Below are 24,405 nucleotides of genomic sequence, written 5' to 3'. Positions count from 1 at the left end.
AAAAAAATCATAGCGATTGTAATCATGACTGTATGTGTGGCGATGTTCGCGCAAAGTTTCGCTGAGATTGGCCCAAACGGGAGACGTTGTACTTACAGACATCCTGAGATCGATATAATAAAAGTTGTTTCAGAGTTCAAATCCTCGTCTCTCCGCCCTCTCCGACGAAAATGAAAATGAAAGTGAAAGTAAGAGTAATGCAAGCAGCAAGCTATCGAGGTCAGCGGAGAAACTGCAGAGAAAGAAAGGACTACCCGGACTGCTGGATTTCACGTTTTCTCGTCCGTCCCTTTAAGCTGCACATCTCTGACTGTGTGAGGGTGATTTCTCGGTGGAGCTACAGAAACACGATGGGTAGGTCGACACTGATCACTTGTTTTGTCGTTTAGCAGCATGCTAATCGTGAACTAGCCCTCGGCCCTTTTTTTCTGCCGTCAACATTAAACGCTTGTTTTCTTAAGCGTTGCTGGATTTGAGTTATGGGGAGGAAATTATAACGTCTCCTTACAATTTTCCGTCACCTCCCTTTTTACAGATCGACGGGTGACAGGTCTGTGTCTCCTGACGCTGTTTATATCTTCCTGCACTGCTGCTCCCAGTAAGTCTCTGATTAGTAGCACACACACACACACACACACAATCTCAGTGTCTGATTCTGCTCATACCTTTAATGTTTCTGATTTTTTCAAGTTTAGCCATGTTATTGTTACTTCTCTTGCTAAACCTGGAAACTTGATTGACTTCGTTATAATAAGATTTATCTTTCTGTGTTTAACCATCTTTTCCACTCTGCCAGTGTAAAAGATAAATGATGCCAGCGTTATTTATCTTACAGCTTCAACCAACTTGGTGGTTACCACCACGTCTCCTGTCACTGGGACTCGTGGCCATCAGGTCACATTGCCGTGCTGGCTCAGTCCACAGCAAAATGCAGAGGAGCTGGAGGTACGCTGGTACCGTACTAATCGCTTTGACAGCCCGGTAATGCACTACCAGTCAAAAAAGTTCAAATATCAAGAACCTGCCTACGTTGGCCGAGTCTCATTTGGACTCAAGGATGCAGCGTCAGGCGGGCTGAAATCAGGCGATGTGAGCCTGAAGCTGCTGAACGTCACAACTGAGGATACAGGAGATTTTTTTTGTTATGTCAGCAGCAACCAGGGATATGATAGTGCACCTGTTAATCTACTCGTGACAGGTGAGTGACTTAGGGGTGGAAATGTATATGATGTTAAAAGCTTTGCTCTAAACCGTCGCATTAAAATGTTCTTCATCTTCCTCCTCGGACCCTTTTATCTAGCTTCGGGAAGTCCTCCTTTTCTATCAGTAGTGTGGGGAGAAGATGACAAGGTGAACGTGAGCTGTGAATCTGAAGGCTGGTATCCACAGCCTGTGCTGCGCTGGTCAGACAAGAAGCAGGATGTGAAACCTCAAAGTCTGGTGTACAGAAATCTGTCTTCTGGACTTTTTTTAGTCCACAGTTGGCTTCTTCTTTCCTCCACCTCTGAGCCTTCCTGCTCAGTGGGTCTCTCTGATAAAGAGGTAAAGGAGGCCAAAGTGAGCCTGGGAACTCTTCATAAGACTCTTGAACCTGGTAAAGAGACTTTTTGTGTGTGTGTAATAGTTATATTATGTTTATTTGTTTTTGATTGTAAATACAGTAAAAGCTGAAATACAAGATTTCTTGCTTTTTGTTTATTAGAGTCCTCGCCAGGTGGGTGGGTGGCCTTTGCACTGCTTCTTGTAGCTGCATTAGTGTTGGCTGCATTGGGAGTGATGTACTACAGAAAGAAAGGTACCGAATACATACACAATATATTTATATAATATCTTTAAATAGATAACACTTTAAAGTTATCACTGTCATAAGAAAGTGTTCACTGTCTGAAATTAAATCCTGATATGTTTGTTTTGTGTTTCAGTGAGGAACGCCCAATCAGGAAGAAACCAAATTGATGGTAAGAAAGAGCACACGACAAGTTCAAATTAATGCTCTCAGTTATATAAATATGTGTCCGGGCGGAAAATGAATCCTGACATGAATATTTTGTGTTTCAGGGAACGGCTTAAGTGGTAAGAATGTCACACTGAACAAATCATTTTTCACATCAGCTGTGGTTTTGTTATATATGTAATAACGGGATAAAAGAATGATGCATTTGCTTGAAGATGGAGCAAAGTCAGCCTCTGACACAACCTGGATCCTATTCTCTCTGTGATTTGTTATCCCCATGCTGGTGTTGTGCTTACATCATCATCATAATGTTGGTCCAGGATCAATATTGCAAGTCTCCAATCATATTGTCTGAGCACTTCGTTAGCATTAGCCAAGAAGTTAGCTGATGCTTTAAAAACTGTCACTAGGAAACCAACAGGAGTAGCCTAAATTTGGCTAACAGCAAAGCTAATCTGATAATATATTTGTTATACTGAAAAAAATAATAAGTGAAACACTCAAAATACTTGTCATGTCTTTCAGAAGAGAGTTTTATCTAAGCCAAGACAGTTTATTCTTTTCCCCCACACTGCAAAAATGGACATCACAACATTGTGATTGGTTGGTTGCAATCTTGATCCTGGACCTAGAGTTTTATGATGATGCAGGAACAACACCAACATGGAGATATCAGATGGTTGATCTGATATCCTCGTGTTGGTGTTGTTCCCAGATCATCATACTAAATGTTGTTCCAGGATCAACATTGCAAGTGACCAATCAGAATGTTGTGACGTCATACTTTTGCGACTTCGGGAAAAACCGGCGTAAAACAAAAAACTGTACTAAAGCTGCATGAAACCGCCTCTGTCCGCCGATCAACGGACCCTGACCCTAACCGTAACCCTTTAATAAACAGTAAGCAGAATTGATATTGTCCTTGCAACATTGGAATTTCATAAATGCACGAATGGCTTGGCGCACAAAAGAATAACGTCACAACAATGTGATTGGTCACTTGCAATGTTGAACCTGGAACAACATTTTCATGATGGTCTGGGAGCAACACCAACACGAGGATATCAGATCATCCGATATCAGATACACCTCCTACATTGCAAAAGTTATAGGATTGCAGTATCCCACACTGACCCATCAGTATCACTGTGGAAAGCTACACAAGACATTCTGTAATCATTTGCACAGTGTTGACATGACAAAGAAATCTGATTCAAATGATTCTTCCATTAAAACGAAAAATACAGATAAACTATTTGTTGTATTTCTCTACAGAGACTGATAAACTTTTAGCAGGAGGTAAGACGTTACTAAAGCTGTCCTTGTTCTTAGAATCACGGTGACACATGAAGGTTATGTCATTAGGACATAATATTATAAACACATGTATTCTCTATTTCCCCACAGAAGTGGTGCAGCCAATGTCCATTTCAGAAGCTAGAAATCATTATGGTAATAACTTCATTCATTTTGTTGACAATCTCACATTTTCACAGTTTTTTCTCTTTCATGACTTTTGTCACTCTTTCTGATTCAATTTTCAACAGTTAATGTTAAACTTGAGGACAGAAACAACCCATACCTCAAGGTTGTAGGCAACAGAGTGAGAGAGGCCCAGATAGAATTTCCTGATGGAGAGATGGTTACCTGTGTCACAGCTATCAAAGGAACATCTGGCTTCTCTTCTGGAAAACACTACTGGGAGGTTTCTATGAGGATAGATGAGAAGCTAGGCATCAAACAGTCCTGGTGGGTAGGAGTTACAAGTGCAGCTGAAATCCCCAGTAATTCATCCACATCTTTTCCAAACACATCGAATGGTTTCTGGTTTCTGTCTTCGTCTCCCAAAAGAGCAAATAGTTTTCAGTTTAGCACACAACCTGAGATTTTAATACCTTTCCATTCAAGACCAGAGACGGTCGGTGTGTATTTGGATCGTGACAGTGGTGAGCTTTCATTTTATAATGTAGAAGAGAAAACACTAATTGGATCTTTCACGGCTACATTCAAAGGTGAAATCTTTCCATTATTTAACCCTGGAAAAGGTGACACATCACCTATGGAGGTAGTACAGAGTCAAACAGGTGATGAAGGAAACTGTGCAGAATCAGTTGAGAACAAGACTGAAACTTAATATTGTAAGTAAGGAAAACTGTACAAGCTGAAACATTTTCTTTGTTTTTATGGGAAAAGTAACGAATGACCTCACATTACTTTTATACTGACTTACTGAGACATTAAATCCATCAATTCTGTCTCATGTTCAGGTTATTTATACCGTTTAAAAATTTGGAGGTCATATTAACTCAAACTCCATGGCTGCAGCATCATTTTATGTAAATACAATTGAAACTATGAATTTCTTGCTTATGGTTAAAAAAGTTAAATAATATCTATTAAAATTTAGGCAGGCAAACAAGAAAGAAAACCTTTATGCCTTTAACACATTCGATTCCAAGTGGAAGCAAAATACGATAAACAAAATGAGTAGTGCTGTGGAGGTTTTTTTGTAAACTAAAACAATGGCTGCTCTAAAATTCTATACACAGGTAATGGACTATTTCTGTTAGCAGTGTGTTACTGTGCTTCTGCCAGTGGTAAAGAGGGCAAACTTTCTTATCATCATCCTGGGAATAAAAGCTCCTTACCTTTGTGATATTCCCTAAATGATAAAATCCTGGAATGTGAGGTCACTGCCTTGCATCTCCAACTTGTGTGAAACAACAGTTAATGTGCGTAATGATGACGATAGTGCCATAAATTATGATTCTTGATAAGCTAACACAAATACCACAGGGTTAGCTTATCAATAACCGATCATTGATAGTTTATCACTGTTACAAACCAAAAATACGACAAAATAGTAAAATACTACCAAAAATATTAATACAAACAGAGAACACTACACATCCAGCCATCAGTATCTGACAGTGTTTCAGTGATGCAATGATTACTGTGGTTGTTGACAAAGCTGACCCTGTGGTAACACAGAGCACAATAATTGATCCTGGAGAATACCACAGATCTGTACATAGTAGTTAGTATCACTCAGTACCTTCTTCTTATACCCAAGTGTGTAGGATACTGTGATTGCAGCAGTGTCTGTGGCTTGGTTAGTTTTACAGTTGTTCTCAAACCCCTCTCGTCTTAATGTGGAACCAATGTTGGATGTTGCGTGTTTTACTTTGTATACGGAGTGTATTTGTATGCCAATAACACCATCTCGTTTTATTTATAGTGTGATTAGGACATGTGTTGCTTGTGCAGTAGCTATAAGATTTGTTAGCATCACATGACCATTTTTAAGTTTCTTTTTTGGTGTGGGGGTGAGGGTGTACTGATGTGTTAGATCACTTTCCATTTTAAATTTTGTGATGGGTCACTACTGTAGTGGTCTTTGTATTGTTGTCAAGTTTTGATGGTATGCATATGTAAATAGAATAGCCTTTCAAATACTCTGAATTAAGCATTACAGTAATTAGCATGCATTTTGAATACTAATCAGAAAGCAGTGTACCTGACAACATGTTGTTTGTGTACTGCAAAGCTCTGATATTTTTCGTTGTGTTTGTAAAACAATGTAAAAGATTGATGTGCATTTTGTTTGATAATGTTGACATTTTGCAGAACTGCCTTTTTTTTTTTAAATAAACAAAATCGATACAGGATGAGAAAATTTGTCATTTCATTTTTGTCTTCAGCTTACACAAACCAGTTTACGAAAACACAGCAAAATGTCATACACTTTAATAAGTACAGATAGTATTTACAGTATGTACACAATAACACAATACTTTGTAATCACTACTGCATACTTTGATAGATTAGTAAGTATTTACATTGTGAATAAGACCATATGTTGATTTTGAAATACAATTATTTTTTTTTAAATTATGTTACGCAATAAATTCAGGCGTGCCTTGATACATACTAGTTCGACTATGATCATGGTACAGAGGTTTGCAAAAAACACTTCACAGGTGCATCATGGTCCGAGATTTTGAAGAATACTTTAATACACTCTTCATGTGGGAGCCATGAGTTGGGAGAACAACGTCAGTCAGTATCAAACACAAACTATACAGTTTCATACATTTTTTTCACATGACATGTAGTCTAGTTATAAAGATCAGAACCACTGGTTTCTTCTTCCAAAGCTTTACACATTCATGTTTGGTCTTCAGCCTTCAGTGGAAAGAAATGCTGGACCAAGGACTACCTGCTGTAGTCACAGACCTTTGTTGCTTGTTTCTTCTCTCTCTCCGTTACACTCACTCGCTTGCCACTGTTTTGTAGTAAAGCAAAATGACATAAAAAAATAATAATAAAATAATACAAAAAAAAAAATCATTCGTTGTGTTTCAATGCATATTCACACAAAAGTACATTTTTGTACAACCGCTTGAAAAGACATTTAAAAAAAAAAAAAAAAAAGAGACACCGGGCATCCGCAACACCGAGTACACTCATCATCCTTAACTGGAGTAACCCATCTGTCTTCTTAGCTTACTCATTGTTATTACACTACTCCCATATGACCAGAGACGGGGAATGCAGCTATACTTCAGAGTACGGCACCCATGTAAAAAATAAAATAAAAATAAAGGGGAAAGAGAAACTGCGTCCGATCGTGATCTAGAGTTTTTCCTCTTCATTGTGATTGCTGGTGGTTTTTACATTATGATATCTGTCCTGCTAGCGCTCGGCCCTAGCAGACTGCAGCCGCGCTCTCCCTCCTCCCCTGCTTCTTCAGCAGCTGGATGCGGTTGTGGACGTAGAACTTGATCGCCCTCCAGTCTCGCTGGTTGCTCACCAACAGAGGGCAGAGTTCGAGGCATCGTTCGCAGTCCGCCTTCGCAGGGACGCGCAGTTCCATGAGGTTTCTCTTCAGGTGAGTCTCCACTGCTACACGCTCGGCTTCTGACCAGGGACGCTTCAGGACGCCGCGCTTCCCTGTGTGACCGAGGCAGAGGAGTGACACGGTTTAATGACTGAAGTATTAACACAGATGTTTGTGAGGTCACGCACTAATGATGACAGATTTTACCTGATTTAGGTGGAATGTTTCTTCTCTTATGGGCATTAGCTAAAGACGGGCTGACGACAGGTGATGGAACGGGCGCCTTTTTCTTCCGCGGAGGTCGGCCCGGTCCCTTCTTTTTCACCGTGACCTCTGTCTTCTCTTTAATTTCCTCTTTCACTTCCTCTGCCTCAGAATCTTCTGAGAAGGAATCTGCCGAGTTGCCAGACATGACTGCATGAAAAGAGATCAAACAGAGGTTAGTTATCCAAACGTACTAGCAAAGCAAAACTGTTCAACCACACGGTTAATGTTACTTCAAATGGTAATAAATAAGTTCAAAGTTGTAAAATGTTCTTCTCAGACAAAATGATGAAGTTTTTTCTCGAGGGCTTAAAATGGGTCTCGGATTTGTAAACTTCCTCTCATGGGTGTGTTGCAGTTTAAATTGGAGACTACAGTATTTAAATAATGTTGCATGAAAATAACTGAATACATTTTAAAAATGAAATTTCAGTAACTACTTTGCATTTTTAGAACTACAATTTACATTATTCAAGTTTTTAAAATGAGCCAGCCAGCAGGTGTTTGATTTAGCATAACATAGCATAATGACTGGCTAATCGTTTTCCCTGTTGATTTTATGCAAAGCAAAGCTAACCAGCAGCTGGCTGATGCTCATTTTTTAAAGATGAGCCGGAGTTCCATTGATACTCTTATTTTATTCAATGAGCACACTACAGAGTCACTCAAACACACTGACAATTCTTTACCCTTGTTTAAAAAACAACCCCCCCTCCCCCGCCAAGTTTCATATTAACCTCTAGTGCCATCTAGCTGCACTAGTTTGTTTTAAATCCATGAAAGCTGCACTCTTAACCGGTGAAATTAGGGTTCACTGAACTTTCTAAAAAAAAATTTAAAAAAGAAAAGAAAAAAAAAGGAAGACAGAAATTCATGCATTAAATAGACGTTGATGGGCAAACACTCCTCAAACACTCAATCATTTCTACTGAATAGAAAAAAAATTAAGTTAAAAAAAAAAAAAAAAAAAAAGGGTTTCCTTACCGTCCAACTCGAGGCAGATGTGCTGCAGGCTCATCCCTCTGAAAAGCACTCCCTCCCTCTCTCCATAGAGAACGACTCGACCCACACGACCCATCAGTGCTGGGTCTCGTATGATAGTGGAGCAGTTCTGGATCACGTGGTACTCGTGCTCCAGGAAGTCCTCCAGTCGTTTGATGGCTCCTCCCTGGGTGTCACCCTCCTCCAGCAGTAGCAGCTGGGTAAGGATGGCAACCTGTCGCCGCACTCGTGTTGCCGTTAATGCTCCGGGGTTTTTAGCACCACTGGCTCGAGCCAGGTTTCTCAGGAGGTCTGTGCCACGGAGTGGGGTAGCAGGGGAGTGGTAGGGCCGGGAGAAGACATAGGGGCTCTCTGGGTCCACCCCTACGTTGGGGCTGGTTCGAAGAAGCAGGTCGAGGCAGGATTCGCAGTGTGGCGGGAGAATTAGTGGCTGAATGCGCCCTCGCTTGCCTAAGACACCAGCCCGTGGGAGATGACACAAGACCTGGCGCTCAAAGGGGGACAGGAAAGCTTCCATGCCAGAAGGGGAGCTGTTGCTGGCGTTGGGCTGAGGGGTGATGCGGTTACGGTAGTCCTGGATAGTGAGCTTGGCCACCTCGCATTCTCGGTGGCGATTGTAGAGGATGAGCAGAGAGAGGCTGGAGTGGCAGAGCAGGCGCCAGGCCTCGGCAGAATGAGGAGAACGAGTCAAAGAAAGGAAGGAGGAGTGCTGCTGACGACGGAGATACAGGACCAGGCAAGAAAGGGAGGAGAGTAGTGGAGACATGTGATGTCTGTGTGTGCTGGAAAGGGAAGAAAGAGAAACATGCTTTTAAATTAACAGTTGAATCTCAACCAACTTTCAAAAAACCTCAAACATAAAAACACTCAGATACAGCAGAGCAGAAAAAAGACAATAATTCACCACACCTTACAATCTCTCCATTCTTCTCTTCAGGTGCATCGTCCTCCCCTTCCGCGCTCAGCTCCAGCTCTTCATCTGGATCGATGTCTGGGTCCGGTGTAGGAGGTGGAACTAACTCCTCTTGATTTCTTGGACTCTCCACTTCGACTTTTTGCGGTTCTTCATGCTTTTCTTTCTTCATCCTCCGGCCCCTTCTGGGGGTAGACAGTGGCGGAGGTGACGGACTCTTTACCCGGGGCACCATCGGGGGTGCTGGGGGTTTTGTAGCGGGCAGTGGTAAGCTGGGTGCTTTCTTAGCAGCTGCAGGCTGAGCCGAAGCATTTGGTGAAAGCGAAAGGGAGAACGAGACGGCGCCTGTGCTCGAACGGGTGGCAGGTGATTCCCTCTCCCTGGGGAAGAGAGATGGGGGAGTTGGGTTGGAGGAGGACGACTGAGGGACTGCGAAGGAATGACTGTGAGTAGCAGAGGTGGAGGATGAAGAGGGGTGGGGTTGCGAGGCGCTGCCATTTGAAGAGCTGTGCGTGTGGAGGTGAGCCAGCTCCATGGCTGTTCTGACTTCCGGTTGGTTGGCGTGGTGCTTCTCCAGGTGGCGTGCCAGGGATCGGTAGTGCCGGCCGCAGTACGGGCAGTGCTGCCGCCGGCTCACCGTGGGACTACTAGAACTGCCGATGTTTATGTTGATGTTATTGTTTATGTTAGTGGTTGGGGGTGTCAGAGAACTGACTGCGGGCTGGGATCTAGGTGGGGGTGCAACAGGTGTCGGGCGGGAGAAGGAGGAGCAGGGGCGCCCAGGTCCTCTGGAAGAAGTGGGCGCATTATTCTTCTTCTTCGAATTGACCGCCGCAGGCAACTTGCGTTTCTTGCGGCGCCGAAGCATTCGACCCCTTATCTCTTCCATTTCCTCTTCTTCATCATCGTCGTCGTCGTCATCATCTTCCTCCTCTTCATCCTCCTCCCGGTCTGAGTCACTGGGTTCAGAGTGGGTGAGTGGGGAGGAAGAGGGCGATAATGACCACGAGGGGGTAAGGTAATCAGAAACAGAGAGCGATAGAGGGTGGGGGCCAGCCTCTTCCTCCTAAATGGACAGATTAAAAAAAAATAAAAGATGTATTTTTTTTTTAGTTCACAGGCAAAAATCAAAAAGAAAAAAGTCCTCATGTGTGTCTCTCAATCGTTTCAAACTTCATTCTGTCTGCAGTGCCCATTTGAGAGTCTCCTGGATCCTACTGAGGACACAGTCACGTTTATGAACGGGAAAATAATTCCCCACACAGCTACCATCTGTAGCTTTTAGCATTAGGGCTTAAAGCTTGATTATGCATTGGTGGACTGTCACCTCATAGCAACAGGGGTCTATGACACAGAACAATTGTAAGGAAAACTCTTAGAAGGCTCTAGTCGCAGTTGAGCTTTTATCTTTTCATGCCAGAGACAAATACAGAATAACACCAAACATGTCACGTTTCCATCAGTTGGTAACTCACCATTGCATTCTCGCCCCAGTCCGTTAGGCTGTAGTCCACTGTGATCTCCTCCCCTTTGGCGATGTCTCGGATCGCTATGACAACTAATCGCACCTGGGTTCCGCAGTGGACTTCTCGAATCCGGCAGTTTGGCGGAGGGTGGAAGAGCACGGGTCCTCGAACACCACTTCCCCCCTCCTCCCCCAACTCTGGCACACTAGAAAACATGATGTCAAACTTGATTTAAACACAAGTGGTCCACATAAAGGCTTGAACAAATCAAAACAATTCAACAAGTCTTAGCAGGGCTCTAGACTAACTTTTTGCCATGGGTGTACCGGTACGCCTAACTTTAAAAAGTTAGGCGTACCGGCACAAAAGTTAGGCGCACACAAATTTTATAATAATTTATATAATATAATGTGTTTTTCTGGATACACTGTGCTTTTTCAGCATTCAAAGATTGATGACACCGTGTCAGAGCACTGGCTATGAATTTCAGAAGGATCAGGCCTTAACTTAACAGAAAAGTTAGCAATAGTTCTTTTCCTATTACAGCTACATCCACTTCTGTCGTGCCTAGGCTGCTCACTAGGGCTGGGTATCATCACTGATTTCTATAATCCATTTGATTCCGGTTTTCAAAGTCCCGATTCGATTCAATTTAGCCTCAGATAGTCAGAAATATTATAACTCTGATCATTTATCAGTACTGACTTCATCAGAATTGTGAGCATCACAGCAGATGCCTTTGTGTGAAAGTAACTGAGAATAAAACACAGAAAAACATGAAGGAGATTTTCCTGGTCTGGCTTTTTATAGCAGATAACCTTAAAAATATTCTACAATGTTCTGCATATTAAGTTTAAATTTCTTCAGTATTGAACAACAGAAAAAATAGGCTTTCTTGTCCGAGGTCATTTAAGTGAAAAAAAGAAAAAGAAAAGAAAAGACAGCAGCGCTGTAAACAACGGTAGACTGGTGGGTAATAAGCGAATGAATAATACAGAAAACAGAGATTGGAGACGGGAAACTGTTCTTGAAGTACAGAGAGAGAGCTAGCTGTGCATGGAGTGTGATTTTAATAGTCGTGGAAGCAAAACAGCAAAATTCACGACGACATTGATCAAATGTGAAGCGCAGTTTGCTGCTTCTTTTGCTGCTGGCTCGGTGAATTTTGGTTGGAGAGAGACAAAACCTGCAGCTCAGAATCAGCACAAAAAGACGTAATCACAGCGCGGACCGGACGCATCAGAACCGCAAGCTCCGACAGCGTGTCTGTCTACGGGCCGTCGGGTGAGAAAGCCGAGAAAGACAAAGTTGATTCTGAAGCGTCGGTCCGTTCTGTGTTTACGTCTTTGTGTGGAATCCGTGTACCTGCTCTCATTTGCTGTTTGGTTGTTGTTGAAATGGTTTTGTGAGCTTTAATCTGAGAATCTGGCGTTTCTGGCAAAACACAGTTATATTTAAAAGTCGATTCAGGATTTAATGAATTGATATCGCTTTATTCAAGCTACTCACCTCCCACTTCCACCTGCACTTTCAACTGGACCACGGCCAATCAGAGAGGTCCTGCCCCTTACTATCTCTGATTGGTTTAGTCCACGATAGGGGCATAATGTGTGTCTGTTGTTGACCACAGGGAAGGTTGCAGATTTTTTTTTTTTTTTTTTTCCCTACCCGAACAGTTGGTCTCACAGGTGCAACCAAATATTTTTTTTTTTTTAGTCGCACCACTGAAAAATTTGGTCGTATTTGTGACCAAATTGGTTGCACTCTAGAGCCCTGCTTAGCCATTACTCCAGTTAATCAACCGAAAGTGTTTTACAAGAAGGCCACAATAAAACCAACCTGCGTCAACATGAATATGGTATCTGCTGGGAGTGTGGTGCATTAATAAAAATCAGTCACATGTTTATGCTAAAGCCAGTTTAGTTATTTTTTCTCTGCAGTTATATTTATACTAGAGATGGCACGATACCACTTTTTTATGTCCGATACCGATACCGATATCATAAATTTGGATATCTGCCGATACCGATATGAATCCGATATAGTGTTTTTTAATCAACAAAACTGTTTTTTAAATATCTTGCTGCATTTTGTATAAGTTCATACTCAAGTTTAAAACAACAACTACACTAAAGCTATTCTGTTATACCTGTATGCAAAAAAAAAATATTTCATAGTTCAGCAATACTGATCAATCTAATAAACTTAAACCTACACCATCCTCCCTATTCTGGTATTTTAAAGAGTACTTAGCGTAAATATTAAGCAACCTAACTAATAGGGTTCCAACTCCCAGCAACAACAAAAATAAATAAATAAAAAAATAGGGAACCACCCCTCACGCTCCACCTCATGATGCTTAATCGACGTAATCAACCTTAATTTGATGCAGTGTGAAAAAAAATGCACAGAAATCAATTATTTTTCAAGAAATATTAAATAGATTCAACATCTTTCTTCAACAAAATTGCAGACTGCACAGATGGTACCTTCCCAAAGGAAAAAGTACTATAGCTTACTAGGGTATATATATTAGACTTAATAGTCACTATATACAGTAATGGACTTCTATTCATTTTGCATCAAATTAAAACTTTGGGTGTCAGATAATTATTTATTAAAAGCGAGACATTTTAAATGAGAATAAGAAAGAAAAGTATGTCTTTGTGCCCCCTTTTCCCTGTTCATGCCCTATCGGCCCCCCTGGCTAAACTTTGCTAGATCCGCCCCTGCACAGTTACCAGCGTCAGCTACGTAGAAAAAGATCCTCGAGTAGAAAGTAATAATAAATACATTCTAACAACAGCTGATCAAGCTTAAACGTTCTGCTGTTGTTCAGCCGCTGGTTTCCTCTTTCTGGTGCAAAGTGGGCCAAAAGCAAACTAGAGAGACGGACTCGCGACAGAAAAGCCGATCAGCTGATCGTTAAGCAGTTTCATGATTGAAGTAGCAGCCGGAGAGCGAGAGGCAGTCGCTCGTTAAGCTTAACGCAGGAATGCTTTACATTCAGAGATGGACTTACACACTTGCTTTACTTCTCTCGGGATAACTTTGTCGGAGATGAAATGCCGGGTTGCTAGCGAAGCTCCACATGCTATCCAGACCACCGACAGGTCCCGCATGCCACAGCCGCTCTATCACGTGATGCATACTGCTCCGAGTGCTAACGTTCTGAGGTGAGTTACGGCGTGTTGCAAGTTTTGTGAGGTGCTTTCGTGATATTTAATGGATCGGATTACATTTTTTATTTTTCTCCGATATCCGATCCAGTAATTTAGGTCAGTATCGGACCGATACCGATACGTAATATCGGATCGGTCCATCTCTAATTTATACAGGTACACTGCTTGCTTCACAGGCCTGAACATGACTATCATTCAGTGGGAAATTTCAAAAAAAGCAAAACACATGGATGCACATAAAAACTTACAAATCATCAACCTCACAGTTTGGTTTTTTTGGTGTAAAATCACCATCTGAATGGCCTAACCAACTTAGCAATTTCCTTTCATATAATGAAACTTTCCTTTACAGTTGAACCAGAAAGTTGCAGCTCTCTGCCTCTTTTCCATTTCAGTGACTTTCTGAAGCCTCTGTACCCCTACGTGGCTCCACGTCTTTACATGTGTGTGGTTTCAAAATGACAATGAAAAGCACATATGAATGTTCTGAGGTTGATGAATGTAGGAGCCTTTGTTTTTTCGCTGACGAAAAAGCAAACTCAATTTAGCACCTCTCTTGAAACTTTCTGCCTACAGAATTAACTTTCCTTTTCTGTGACACTGCGCTAGCTTGCAGGTGTGGCTAGCTCCACATGAGTCTTTTTTTCCCCTCAAAGATCATCTGAGCAAAGTGGTGAGGGTCCTACTTACCAGAGCTGAGTGGGGTCAGGCAGGTAGTAGGGACTCCCTGGTGGAGGGAGGCGGTCTTCTGCACCCTCAGGGTACTGGCCATCACCTGGGACAGAGTAAACGTTTTAAATAGGACCCATTATGCTTCTCCATATTCCTTTTCCCATATATACACAATGTTAAAATGGTGAATTCGTTTATTAAGCATGGCAAGTTTCAAAACTTCAGGTCTGCATGAGCTCAGAACGACCCTGAAGCTTGTTTTTTTTTTTATGCTTGGCTCTGTATGCCGTTAAAGGCTATCCATAACAAGGTCCTCTCAGCTACATAGCTTTGGTTGTGGATACAGAATCCCCACCCACTTGCTGCTAAAAATTGAGGGACATCCAATCAGCAAGAAAAGAAAAAAGAAAGTAGCAGTAAATGGAGGTTGCCTTTAAAGTAAAAGAAAACAGATTGAAACAAGCTGTTATATACTGGGTCATCTGAGTTGGAAATTAGCATAATAGCTCCACTCACACTTGTTATCACTTCACAGGTTTGGAAAGTAACATTTTCTTTCTCTCACCTAGGTATCAGTGGACAAAAACACATCAACACCAGGTGGCAAACACATTGTGTGAGTCTTCACATTTACCGGGGCTGTAGCTGTGCTCTGACATGCTCTCCTCCTCTTCATCTTCTGTCACATATGCTCGGTCACACACCTTTACAGGTGTTCCCTTCCTTTTCCTCCCACACACACGGCTGTAGAAACAAAGTCAGGTCTTCATTTAGAAAACAAACAAACAAAAAAACCCAGCACACTCACATGAAGACTTTGTATAAACACGGGAATGGATCGCAGAGCAAACAAAGTGATCATGTGTACCTGCAGCAAAGCAATACAGGTGTATGCTCACGTGGATGACCTACTTAACTAGTCACGGTGGTAAAAAGTGATAAGAAAACCATTTTAAACTTGTGACTTTAAAATTTTTTTTGGGATATATGATGAGGACTAGAGCAGGATCTAGAAACTTCAGTGGTGGGTTGATCTATTAAAAATGGATTCTGTGACTTTATGCATTTACTACACTGCACATCTACATCAGTGCACCACCTGCTAGTGGGAGAGCAAACAAGGAAAGAAGGAAGCTAACAGGAAACAGTCTGCTGCCGGTGCAGCCAACAGCATTTGTAACTTAACCACAAATTGTGGCTGAGCGAGCTGGCACGACTGATGTCAACACTTTCCCTGTCAGCACCTCTCTTTCTCTCGCGCTCTGACTCGCTGTCACTCTCGTTATGTTGATGCAACATCTGTGTGGAATTTTTTTTATATTGCATTTACTGTAACTTAATATTTAGTTGTCAACTCAACTTCATGTTAATACATCTCAGCTCTACTCTACATATGTGTGTGTGTGTGTGTGTGTGTGTGTGTGTGAGAGAGAGAAAGCAGGTGCACTCACAGTGTCAGCAGGGAAAAGAGTAAACTAGTCTGACTTTAAGTGGCAAGAGGATGTGGTAAAATCTTTACAGCTGAGCTGAAATGAGACCAGTTCTAATAAATTAGGTTAATAATAAAAATAAAATGTGTGCTTTCGATAATTCTTTTACTAATAAATATTCAATTTTCTACATTTTGTTTTATAAAGTTAGGAATGCAGTGTTTAAGTCAAGCCTGATGTCATCACATACATTGAAATATCCCCAGTCTCCTCAATGAGGAATATATTGTACTAGCTCAACACTGGTACTGAATCAGTAATCTGTCTCATCAAATGCCCAAAGTTTAGATATTGTGATCTAACAAATGCTTTAAAAACACAAATACATACAAGTATCACAGAAAATTGTACTAAACCCTACCAAACATATTTAAATTTGTTTGGCATGACTAGCATTGAATTTTGAGATTGACGTAGTTTAAAAAAGAAAAACAACAACAACCAAACAAACTCTAATATAGTACAACACCATGATTGAACAGCTTAAAGAACCACCTCAGCTTGAAGGAATTGTGTTCTCCATGATTTTATCAGGAATTTTGGTCCAGCCTTCTTTACAGCGTAGCTTCAGTTCATTGTGGTTTGGAGGCATTTGTTTATGCTCGAGTCTCGCTTCAGTATTTCAGTTTTGTAGAGGTCTGGACTCTGACTGGGTCATCGCAGCACCTCAATTCTTTTGTTTTTCAGTCATTCTGTTGTAGATTTGCTGCTGTGATTGAGATCACTGTCCTGCTGCTCGACCCAGTTTCTGCCAAGCTTTAGCTGTCAGACAGATAGCCTCACATCTGACTAAAGAATACTTTGGTATACAGAGAGCTCGTGGTTAACTCAATGACTACAAGCTGTTCAGTTATGTGGCTGCACAGAAAACCCAAATCATCACCCCTCCACCACTCTGCTGACAGCTGGTAAGAGGTCATCTGCACTTTGGTCTAAACTAGCCAAAGGATATCGCTCCAGAAGTCTTATGGTTTGCTCAGATGTAACTTTGTAAACATGTTCCTTTTAGAAAACAGACTTCCTCCTAGCAACCTTTTCCAACAAGCCATACTTATTCAGTTTTTTCTAATTGCTCACTGTCATGAACTTTAATATTTAACATGCTAACTGAGGCCTGTAGATCAAGGATGTCAAACGTTAAAGCCCAGGGCCAGAACTGACCAGACTCCAATCTGGCCCACTGGAACGCTTTAGAAAATGTGAAGGAGTGCTTAGATTTTGACCTTTTAGCTGTAATGTTTAATCTTTTTTCAGCTTTTCCTATTGATAAAGTCTCCACCGCCATCATCATTCATACTACACCAAGGTGGTTAAGTCATAGATAAACAACTAAATGACAGAAGTTCATGTTTCTCCGCTATCTACTACAGATTAAATAAAACAGGTCTACTACTTCCATTTCAGTTATAGACGGGCTTTGGTTAAAAAGAAAAAAAAATCAAACACTATGTTGTATAGATTCAAGACACCCGGGGCAGTAAGCTACCAGAACCTTTTCTGTCATTTTATACAATTATCATGCAGAGAGAGAAAAAAAAAAGAGCCATTCTGTTGGTCTATATCTTTTGACTTATTTGAGCTACCCTGAAAAGTTCTGCTGTGCTCAAAGGAGGACATCCTGGCCTTTCCAATGATATCTCATGTGTTCGGGTGGCCTCTTAACTTCAGATAGGCAGGACTTCCCAAAAAGAGTTAAACTATAAGATACTTGCATCCTCGGTTGTCAGGAGGCGTGGAAGGCGTAAAGGTGTACTTGTTTTTACAGGACAACATATATGTTCAGTAACGTTTGTACTGACTGCTGTCTTTATAAATAACACTTCTATATAATTAGTGATTTGCTAAAGAAATCTTTAATGTATTTCACAAACATTAGAAACTTATAACCTCTTATATCAACAGAGTTCACCTATGGAGAACCTGTTCACTTCCGATGAACCCAGTTACATTGACTCTTTGACTTCAATTCACCTACATGGTGAAAAAAATACAATTATTTACACACAAAATAATATTTGTAGATGGATGTAACACTGACTATATGTCTGAACGTTAATTAAAAACTAGGGCTGGGCCATATTATACCGTTCACGGTAATACCGGTATAATGTTAGGCAACGATAGGAAAATGAAATATCGCGATAGAATGGGAGTAAAACGCGCATGCGCAGTGCCTTTGTTTTCATACACACATGGCCGATTGTTGAGTGAAACAGATGAACCAGAATTGGTTTGTAAAAATGGTGCAACTTCAGTGATGTGGAACTGGTTTGGTGTTTGTCCGTCAGATACACAACAAAGCACATTTTTTTGCAGAACATGCAAGCGGCCGTTGTTATTGTCATATTTGTCGGACTAAGATGCTCTTAAATCTGGGAGTAATCTGGGTCCTAAACTCCGTATGCTTCAGGTCAAACAACACTGCAGCATCACTTAGAGTTAAAAACTGTCTAAATTCTTTCATCTTTAATAAAACGATCAGCATTGCTGCTTTACCAGGTGTAACTATGAAGTTTAACTTCCAGGCATCCATGAAAACAAAAGTTATTACATTTAACGGAGTTAGAAGTTAGCAGGAAGCTAGCGGAAGTTAGCTCGCTAGTTTCGCTAGTTACCTAAGCATGATATTGCATGTTCTGACTGAGAGATTTCTGAAAAAAATCAAACGTACAGCTCTGCTATCACTTCCAACATAAATGAAGACAGGAAACTAAACAGCAGTGACGTTTGTAGGGTTACTGAAGTTGGGCTAGCTGGTATATAATGATGTGCTACGTGATCGCTAGCGACACAGCTATGTTAGCATAACATAAACAGTGAAGCTGGAGGACGAACACTAACACTTTTCCACTTATAAAAGTTAACGTGAAGGTTCTTCATGGTTAGAAACAAATGCAATCGCATGGCAGGATGCTGTAAAAGGACCAAACTTCAGTCAGGAGAACAACTGAGATAATCCATCCACAATACGAGGTTAGTCATTAATATACTGCAACAACATGGGAATAGAGCAGCTGCCAGAGAATTCAACATTAATGAATCAATGGTACAGAAGTGGAGGAAGCAAGAAGAATGAGTTTAATAAAGTTTGATTTCCTGACTGCTTTGTTTCGCTTAATGTGCCTTATAATCCCGTGCACCTTATGGTCTGAAAAATGCGTACTGCACACTGCAGTTTAATGTTGCAAAGCACCTCTTTTTAACTTCAGTGGATATTATACATGGTTATGCTCAGGATATGTCAGCCCATTTCTACTGGAAATGCCTTTTGGTTAAACTTTCAGCAAGGAATTTGCATTTGCACTGTTACATTTTTATAAAGCTTTAATGTACATAAAAACCAGCTTCTTGTTTAAGTGAAAATAAATGGAAGGTTGTCTTTTTGCGCTAGTAATGTTGTGGAGTTGTATTTTGTCTCGCATCAATTATATCGTCGGTTATATCGTTATCGCAAATTTTCAAATATATATCGTGATAAATATTTTTGGCCATATCGCCCTGCTCTATTAAAAACTATGAATGTTATTCTTTTTTATTATTATTTCTTTTCTTACAGGAAAGGTTACTTTGCCTTTAAAATGCTGGCAGCCTGGTAAAGTGTGTTGATTGTTTGGATAAAGACTCATCGATTGTGAAAGATAAACACAATTTGCAATCATTGGGAGTGTGACTACACAAATTACCATGCACATTAGAAGTTTAAATACCCAGCTTGCTGTGGTGGTGGACCGTAACTATTATTTCGTGGCTGCTGCTAGTTTGTGTGAAATTAAAACGGCAATGGCCTTACACTGAAAACTAACAGATTTTTTAAAAATCGCATCGTGAACATTAGATTACATTGTAGGTCTACAGCTTCAGAGGGCTCAACTCATTCTGCACAATTTTGCCAGCACCCTCAATGAAACAGGAAGTCCTCACGGTGGTAGTTGTCGCCCATTTAGAAATTATCTGACCCCTCTGGACTCTGCACCACCACCTGCTAAGCACTGATGTGAACATGTGCTGCAGATGGTGCCAAGAGTATTAAAACAACCCCCCCACACACACACACGTAAAAAAGCATGGCGTCAAAGCTGCTGGAGACCAATTCCAAACTACTTCCCAGAAAATCTCTTGCATTATGTCCCTATAAGTTTAATATAAGACAACATATAAGCTTCATAGGGACATATTTGTGTTTAAGTTATTGTTCTACAAACAAATAGATCATTGCATTCAACGGAAAAATAATCTCATGCAGTCTACTCAAATACTACTGGATTTACATCATGTGGCTAACTAATAAAAATGCAGAGAAGAGGTGATCATTGGAGAGGATTAACAAACCCTGATCTACTGCACAGCTATTGTGAGGCTTAACACTACACTTATTAATCAAAAATGGCCCCACCCCTTTAAGCAATCACGTCAGTCTGTAAAAAGGAAATGACCAAAAAAAAGAAAAAAAAGAAGCATGATTAGCAAAACACTGCGTGCCTAATTCACTGAGCACGGTGACAGTTAAGTGTTTTTGGGGGCATTTTGGTCGCGGTCAGCAACTTTGTTTACTTACACCACACAAGCCACGAGTCATGATCTACAGCAGCTGAGCACTCGAGAAGTGCTGAGAGCTGAACGACATTGTCTTTGAATAATACGTTCAGTCTAAGAAATCATATGACTGACGTTACCGAGGAGAGGGAGAGATATAACTGACAGTCTGGGTTACACAGCTGACGGCTCCTGTTGAGGACATGCTAACATTAATGCTAAACCACGGCTAGCCCCGTTAGCTTCCAACGGCTAACGTTGGTACTTCTGTCCCGTCAAAATCTCAAAAAATAAAAGGATGGCGCTTAAATGCACAGCGGGTTGGATGGGGGAGAGATGCACCTTCGCCGGGCACACCAGCTGCAACCCGCAGCTGAACGAAAATCACTTTCCATTCCCCGTTTTCTGCAATATTACGCTGAAATCATGCACGCGAAAAAAGGGCTTCTAATGGTAACTAAAGAGACGCGCACGGCGCGTGCGTCTACGGCGTTGCATTTTGCTCACAAATCTCCGCTGAGAAAAAAGGATCGCTCGCGGCCACAAACCGGAGGCTCGCCGGTCTCACTCACCCCCGTGGTGGCGGCGGTTTGCTTCCATCCCCGTCGCTGTCGAGGGTCGGTGGCTCCCGGTAGTCAAAAGGCGACCGAACATTCTCCGCCATTAGAACTGCCTTCCCTACCTCTCGCGCTCCGGTAGATTGCACAACGCGCATGTGCACAACATCCTTTGGGGTTCTATTGGTAAAATGGGGTGCACTCACCTCTATGAGCGAGAAGCTAGTTTAATTTTATTGGCGTGTTATTTATGTATATGTTTACTTCATATGACGACAGTTTAACTTTCAAAGACCTAAAACAGAAATAAAGACTAGCAGCAGACACGAGTGAAATACAACTAATATAACTATACCTGCTAAATACACGTATCCAAGTGCGTTTAAATTTCGTATACCTCACGATAACACAGAAGAGCATTTTAAAGTCTAGGCTGTTTTACAGCTTTAGTCATTACGTCTCAGATTACAGTCTTTCATACCCTCAATCCCAGTGAAAACCAACTAAATGTTAGTGTATAATATACAGAATGATTATACGTTGATAAAATTGCCCTAACTTTTAAGCTGAAAAGCTAAATAAACATTTTTAATTACCATCTGCAAAATGGACTATCACAAAGATGAAAACAGGTTTTCTGAGTGCACGAAAAGCTGTTTTTTTTTTAGAGATAAGGGGGGTTGGCTGGTGATGTTCTTATTTGCTCAATGACAATACATATACATAACACATTTTTACAAAAATGAAAGACTTACTTGTTTCCCCTGCTAGTGAATGTTTAATATGTTTAATACGCCACTTAAATAATTACAATACTTTGAAACTCATTTTCTCACTCAAAAACGAACGATTTCAGAAAATTTCAGAAAACACGAGACATAAAGTACACGTTACATAAGGCTTTATTAACAATTTTATCTTTGGTTTGCATATATGGATGAATGAAGCAGGACAAAGAGGTCACGTATCATTTATCATTTTGTAGCAATCCTGAATGTTGCTGTATACATATTCACATCATATAATGATAATATATGATTTAACTGCATGTTTTTCTCTTGTTTTGTTTTTTACACAGTTGTGTGGTTCTTTTTTTTTTTTTTTTTACCATCGGTGCGCTGTGTGTGTGATCTGAAAACATTGGCTGTGAGCATTGATAAAACTGTTTTGATGTTTGGTGTTGTCAAGAGTCGGAGATTTTGTGAATGTATTTTTAACAACTGGCTTTTGCACTTTTGAGATAAAAAGGTGGAAGGTTTCAAGAAATGTAGCTTCGCAAATGTGAAAAATCATTACATGCAATTCCCTAAGTGAAAACGCAAAGTCATTTTCTTCCTGCTTTTTTTTTTTTTTTTTGTTTCTCATGGAAACCAGTTATGGCTTCAGGATAAAAATGGTGGGTGGCATGGATCAGTTTACTTGTTGTGGAATATTTCTTCACGCTGCTTTAGCTCGGGATAAAATTGTGTCTGATAATCTTGAGAATCTGTGACCTGACCCCAAAAAAGACACAAAATGCTGCTGTGGCAAACTGATCATGGAAATCCTTTTATTCTGCATTGACCTTTTTCCCTCAGTTTCTATTTATTTTTGTGCTACAATATCCGAGAATTCAAATCTTTTTGAAAATGCATGCATTTTTGTGTTTGTATTCTTTTATGTCATGTAACAAAGTTTCTCAGCGTTCCCTAAGCACCATCCCTACAGGTGTTGATGTCCTGTAGTGAAATTCATCTTTAATGTAAGATTACTTGGCCTCAGTGAAAGTAAACACACAGTTTCTTTCTATGTTGAGTGATTTGTTGGTTACAAAGCAGGAAACAGTTTCGAATACAGTGTTGACTTTTTCACACTTTTTTTTTAAAGAGAAAGGACTAAAGTATCATAAAATATATTAAACAATGATGGGAAAGAGTAACATTGTACATTTTATGATAACTGCTTAATATATCAACAGATGTACAGTAAAATGACCTTTGACCTAATCTCAGCTGCAGCAGCATTACCTCTCTGTTATATACTGACGCTTAAGTATGCAACGTTTGTATGTAATAGCTTCATGGGTGCTATGCTGTGTGCATCACGACTTTCAGACATTGATTTTATTCAGAGAGAGGACACACTTGTCGACGAGCTTGTTACATTGTAGCATGTAGGTTGTGAGATGGTTGTGGCTTATATATCACATGGGAGAGGTCTTTGAACTCTTATGCTTTTTCTTCAATCATTCCCCCGACTTACACCACTACCGAACCTTCCTCTCTCTTACTTCACTAGACGTTACATGTCCTCAGGGTCATCCATGATCAGCAATTGTACTGCTCAAGCGATCTTAACAAGAACCTAAAACAAAGTGCGACTGGTTTAAAAAGCAAAGAAAAAGTAAACACAAAATTGAAATGATTTACCAATTATTACATATTATGTGACAAGTCTAAATCATATTTTTATTATCAGAGGTGGACAATTCATTTTCCTAAGAGGCTATTTGAAAAACTGTGACTGCAGTGGAGGTCCGCACCAAGCTTATAAAAAGATGAAATTGAGCAGAATGGAGTTAATCTTACTGGTGCAGCCTTTCACAACAGTCCCAGTTTCTCACAGGAGGTCTTTGGAAAATTAAGTGTCCACCCCTCATCTATACTAATGGTTTATTTTCTTGGCACCAAAACAGCTAGGAGATAACTATCCCTTGAGGGCTGCGTCAGGAAGGGGGCATGTTTGCTGGGTATGACCTGCTGTTAGGTCAGTAGTAACATTGACACAATTTCTGTCATTATGCTTCTGTATGCCACCAAAGTGGATTTTAAATAAACAGACAAGCCAGTTGTCCAGGGATTTTCAGTTCCTAAAAATGGGGGTTGTGTATAAAAACGATCGTAATTTCTAAAAAGGTCAAGCAGTATTTTCATTAAAGCCCTGAAGTTAAAGCTGAAAACTGCATTAAAACCCTCCGTAGTGGTTTGCAAAGAAAAAAAATTAGACCGAAATGTGCAATTGTCTAAAAACCTAATCCTAAGTGCAGTTCATCATACTGTCTGCATGCCTCAGACTTGATGCCCTAGCCATGTTTATTATAGATATTTGATCTTTTACAGTGTGGCTTGAATTAACTTGTATCCAATGCCACAGCGACACGCTTGACATCAGAGTTCATAGGACACGACCCAGAAGACAAAGTAGAACCAATACCAACAAAAAACAAAGATTAAGATGAGCTTTTAATCTTCAATAAACATCCAGTTATTCATCACAGACATAAAAGAAAAGCATGGTCATCGGATATTCACCATACCGGCAAGTGTGCAAGTCACAGCTCATTCACTGCGTGAGCGTATACTGTGTCAGGCATTTTAGACTACAGTGAAATCGCTGCGTTTCAGAATGTTTGATAGTTTTGGTAACAGACAGTACGGCTCTACTGTAAAATATCCATCCGAGGGCAGGAGAGAAAAAAAATAAAGTTTGAGAACCACTGGTCTAATAGTTCCAACTTGTGAACAGTGTAGCAGCAAATTCAAGTATAACAACA

General features: G+C 40.6%; 2 protein-coding genes across 2 annotated transcripts; one reads left to right on the top strand and one right to left on the bottom strand.

Annotated features, from left to right (window-relative positions):
- Nucleotides 1–176: 176 nt before the first annotated feature.
- LOC146636628 (butyrophilin subfamily 2 member A2-like) lies at nucleotides 177–4,323 on the top strand. The gene is made up of 10 exons (XM_085349611.1): nucleotides 177–354; nucleotides 536–598; nucleotides 836–1,198; nucleotides 1,301–1,594; nucleotides 1,703–1,795; nucleotides 1,923–1,958; nucleotides 2,059–2,073; nucleotides 3,230–3,253; nucleotides 3,362–3,406; nucleotides 3,502–4,323. Exons 1-10 carry the CDS (start codon nucleotides 177–179, stop codon nucleotides 4,086–4,088), a joined length of 1,698 nt encoding a protein of 565 aa, XP_085205737.1. The 3' UTR covers nucleotides 4,089–4,323.
- Nucleotides 4,324–6,398: 2,075 nt separating this feature from the next.
- LOC146636627 (uncharacterized) lies at nucleotides 6,399–21,031 on the bottom strand. Its single transcript, XM_085350946.1, has 8 exons — nucleotides 20,889–21,031; nucleotides 14,928–15,037; nucleotides 14,312–14,396; nucleotides 10,449–10,644; nucleotides 8,970–10,039; nucleotides 8,043–8,842; nucleotides 7,002–7,208; nucleotides 6,399–6,907 (listed from the first exon to the last, which is right to left on the bottom strand). The coding sequence occupies exons 1-8, from the start codon at nucleotides 21,029–21,031 to the stop codon at nucleotides 6,663–6,665; spliced, it is 2,856 nt and encodes a 951-aa protein (XP_085207072.1). The 3' UTR covers nucleotides 6,399–6,662.
- Nucleotides 21,032–24,405: the final 3,374 nt, after the last annotated feature.

This window comes from Diplotaxodon limnothrissa, linkage group LG3, assembly GCF_057381915.1.
Source record: "Diplotaxodon limnothrissa isolate DT_005_m linkage group LG3, D_limnothrissa_male_GT1.1, whole genome shotgun sequence".
Taxonomy (NCBI): Eukaryota; Metazoa; Chordata; class Actinopteri; order Cichliformes; family Cichlidae; genus Diplotaxodon; species Diplotaxodon limnothrissa.
Note: the sequence above shows the minus strand (reverse complement) of the source record. Positions and strands in the feature narration are given on the sequence as shown.